The sequence below is a fragment of the Triticum urartu genome, chromosome 7 (genome assembly GCF_003073215.2).
Source record: "Triticum urartu cultivar G1812 chromosome 7, Tu2.1, whole genome shotgun sequence".
NCBI classification, from domain to species: domain Eukaryota; kingdom Viridiplantae; phylum Streptophyta; class Magnoliopsida; order Poales; family Poaceae; genus Triticum; species Triticum urartu.
The window spans coordinates 535,752,119-535,755,755 of NC_053028.1; the positions used below are offsets into that span (position 1 = coordinate 535,752,119).

The 3,637-nt window shown below is 50.4% G+C and overlaps 1 protein-coding gene across 1 annotated transcript; it reads right to left on the reverse strand.

Moving 5' to 3' along the window:
* Positions 1–434: 434 nt before the first annotated feature.
* LOC125520410 (protein S-acyltransferase 18) lies at positions 435–3,335 on the reverse strand. The gene is made up of 9 exons (XM_048685328.1): positions 3,141–3,335; positions 2,907–3,020; positions 2,458–2,805; positions 2,154–2,222; positions 1,982–2,053; positions 1,717–1,845; positions 1,545–1,625; positions 1,281–1,445; positions 435–1,194 (listed from the first exon to the last, which is right to left on the reverse strand). Exons 1-9 carry the CDS (start codon positions 3,189–3,191, stop codon positions 625–627), a joined length of 1,599 nt encoding a protein of 532 aa, XP_048541285.1. The 5' UTR covers positions 3,192–3,335; the 3' UTR covers positions 435–624.
* Between the last annotated feature and the right edge of the window lie 302 nt (positions 3,336–3,637).

The following is a 3,637-nucleotide window of genomic DNA, read 5'->3' on the forward strand; positions in this document are numbered from 1 at the left end:
ACTGATTTTGGATAGAGGGGAGTAACATTTAGAAGGAGATTTTTCCAAGTAAAATAGACCAATTGCTCAGGCTAATCTAAAAAGTTGGGAATATGATCTAGCAATGAACAGGTGATGACAGGGATCAATGAACAGGTGTTGTCATTGCTCTTGCAAGACAGGGAGCTTATATCATTTTGTAGTCAATAACCATAGCACTTATTCTTGCTTCTCCTTCAAAATATTTGTCATACAAACCACACACTCATTCATTTTGCAGCTCTGGCCCTTGCCCCTTTGGAATTGACTTGGATGGATGATTCACATTCGTTGATCCCTACTGTAAAATACCACAAGTACTAACATGACAACTACACAAGTGAAGAATTGAAAAACAAAAGGTGACATCATAACAGTAACGGAGATGACAAATTGACCATGATTGGAAAATTTGATGGTCCTGGGATGAATAACCATGGCATTGCTGTACTAAATGTTCAGGGGGATGTAGTACAAGAGATCAACATACAACTATGTATACAGCAGTGAAGGAGTGCATGGGCTAAGAAAGCACAGCACACAATAACACATAGGTTTAAGTAACAAAAAATTGAATGAATTTTGTGGGCTGAACAACATCATAAGTTACGACGAAGAATCTTCATCTTCGGCGCCCTTAATGACAGCAGAGCACATGACCTGCTTTGAGACGCGGGTATCAAGCTCTCTTGACACCTCTGTTAGTCTCAAGTCAAAGTTGGCCCTGCACCTCTGAGGTTTGGGTGATGATGAACCTGAAAACCGCCTCCTTGGGCTTGACAACCTCGCAGTTGGTGACCCTGACAGCCAGCTCTTTGTGAGTGCAGGCACGATCTCCTTCCCTGTCATGATGGGTCTTGTCTCCTGGTTCTCCTTCCCTGTTACTGTCATGATGGGTCTTGTCTCCTGGTTCTCCTTCCCTGTTACTGTTATGATGGGTCTTCTCCCCTGGTTCAAAGGACCTCTCTTTGTCTCCAATGGTAATGGTCTCATCGGGGAGATGGTCGTGGATGGCAACTTCTGCCTGATTCGCTCACGCGCACGCTCAGCGGCTGCCATTGCTTTGTCCTTGTTCATAGTGATCAACGTCCATGGGTTGATCGAGACGTCATCCTTCCTTCTTGTTGCATCATTGGCCTCCTTCTCGTCGATCCTAATCGATAGCTTTCGGGTACTCTATCATGTTCAAAATTGTTTTGTTATCTATGAAGTTACCTGACAGTAAATTATACATATTAGGGAAGCAATGTATCCCCTCTTACCTCATTCACTTCATCTTTTCTGCATAAGATCCTTGACAAGAAGGATGGCCTTTCTGGAGAGTCGAAGTCAATGCTCTCGTCCGAGGAAAAATCAGAGTCATCAAAAGGATCATATGCCTGTGCAGCTTCTCGCATAGCAAGGATGTAATCGTATGTCCTCATTCCCTGTAGTTGAAAATACGCAAATGAGGCTTCCAAAAATGTGAGCATATTTCCGAGCTCCACACACTGGTAACATAAGTATGTGTTTGGCAAAATGCAAACCTTTCTAATGAGCAGAACATGGAAAAAGAAGAGCTGACCCAGTGCTGCAGTACTGTACAAAGTGAAGATGACAAATACCATCTGTGGCCAAAATTAAAGAGAAAAGTGTGAGCTTCACAAGTGAAATGAATCAATGAAGTTTGTCACCAGGCATATTCTTGTCATAACTTACAGATAATGCTGCGTGAGCTCCTTTAGGTAGCCCTACGTGAAGCCTGTGCTCCATTTCAGTTTTCAGCCCTTTGCTGTCGATGAAGCAGCGAATAAAAATCGCAACCGCTGTTCCCCCCTCGATAACAAGCTGATAAAGTAGATTGCAAATTCATATGCCAAATAGAACTGGTCAAATGAAAAACAGCTTGGAATGCTGGGCATTTAAATATCAGTGGAATTTTGAAACAAATGGAATTGCAAATTTGCAGAGAGTTAGCACCCACCATCAGCAAAACAAAGAACATTAGCAGGATAAATGCTGCATAATTCCTTCTCCCTATGCAATTGTTGAGCCACTGCATTGAAGAAAGTACATGATCAATCAATTGACTTCCCAAGAGATGAAGAGCAGAGCCAGAGATTTGGAAGTGAGCTATGCATAGTTATAGTGGTTACCCTGCAGTGGTGATCAAATCCATCAACACACCGGTCGCAAGTTTTACAGTGCTTGCTGCGCAATTTCACCTGTAGTTTAAGCTTCGTAAGTTCTTGATTGCTAAACTGTTGTCACAGAGGTAATTCACTTGACTAACAACACATGAATCCAGTCCATTAAACACACCCTATATTCAGAAATTAACCTCTCCACATAGAAATAAAAATTGCTCCCAAAGCACTCAAATAAGCCGCATTTCTTGGTTTCTTTGAAACACAGAAGGTCTGTAAACTAGAGATGAGGGAGAGGGACGTAAGCGGAGACCTCGCAGTCGCAGATTGGGCAGAATGAGATGTCCTGGTCGTCGGTGGCGTGCGGCGAGACGATGTCCTCAAGGCTGGTGAAGGCAAAGGGGAGCATGGGGTCGAGCTGGACACTGGAGTTCCACTGCTCGAGGTAGCTCCTCCGCACCCAGCGGTTCATGACGCGGACCTCGACCCTCTTGAGCAGCCGCGCCGCGTACCGCCACAGGATGTACCCGTAGCGCAGCCTCGGCAGCCTCCGCCCGCCGCCCCTGGCGAGACTGCGCTGCCTCTTCACCTTCTTGGCGTGGGTCCGGTCGGAGGGGTCGACGGCGGTGCAGCGCACGTAGAGGGCCGCGGTGGCGGCGGTCTGTCGTCGACCAGGGCCGATGCCGTCAGCGCAAGGCAACGCGAGGAGGGCACGAGCAAAGCCGCGTTTGGGCAAGAGAGGGAGGGAGGTCGCTGGTTTACCGAGACGGAGAAGAGCGCGAGGAGGGTGTTGCCGGCGACGGCGCTGCCGAGGTAGGGCCCGAGGACGACGTAGAAGGCCGTGACGAGGACGGCGAACACCCCCGCGCCCACGAGCTGCAATCGATCGAGAAAAGCGCGAGGTCGGATGGTGGCGCTGGAAGCGGCGAAGGGGGGGGGGGGGGGGGGGGGGGGGGGGGGGGGGGGATGAAGAGAGGGCGACGGACGGAGACGGACCTGGAGCGGGTGGAGGGGGAGCTGCCAGCCGTGCCGCCGGGGCCAGGCCATGGCCGTCGAGGTCTCGCCGCCGCGCCCTGCGAACAGATTCGATTGGGTTGGATTCGATCCGAGCGCGCTGCTCTGCTCTCGCCTCTGGTCAGGTCAAGTCAAGCGGCGGGCGTGGTACTAGAGAGAGGAGGAGGCGGCTTGTGTGCTCTCTCTGACAGGTGGGGCAGGGCCGCCGCCCGCAGCAACGGCTTTCCTTTCCTCCTACTGTTTTGAATTTCGAATCGCCGGGGCGGCTGTGCGGGCCGGACTGACAACTTCCGGGGACAGAGATGTTTCTTGAGCGTGTTTCGTTCGCTGCCCAAGGCCCAGGAGCCCGAAACGAGATGCTAATCCCCAAGGCCCAGGAGTCCGAGTGTTAGGGGCCTTCGCAGCCCAAGGCCCATGAGTCGGAGTGTTAGGGGCCTTCGCAGCCCAAGGCCCAGGACTCCGAATACAAAGACCGAGTG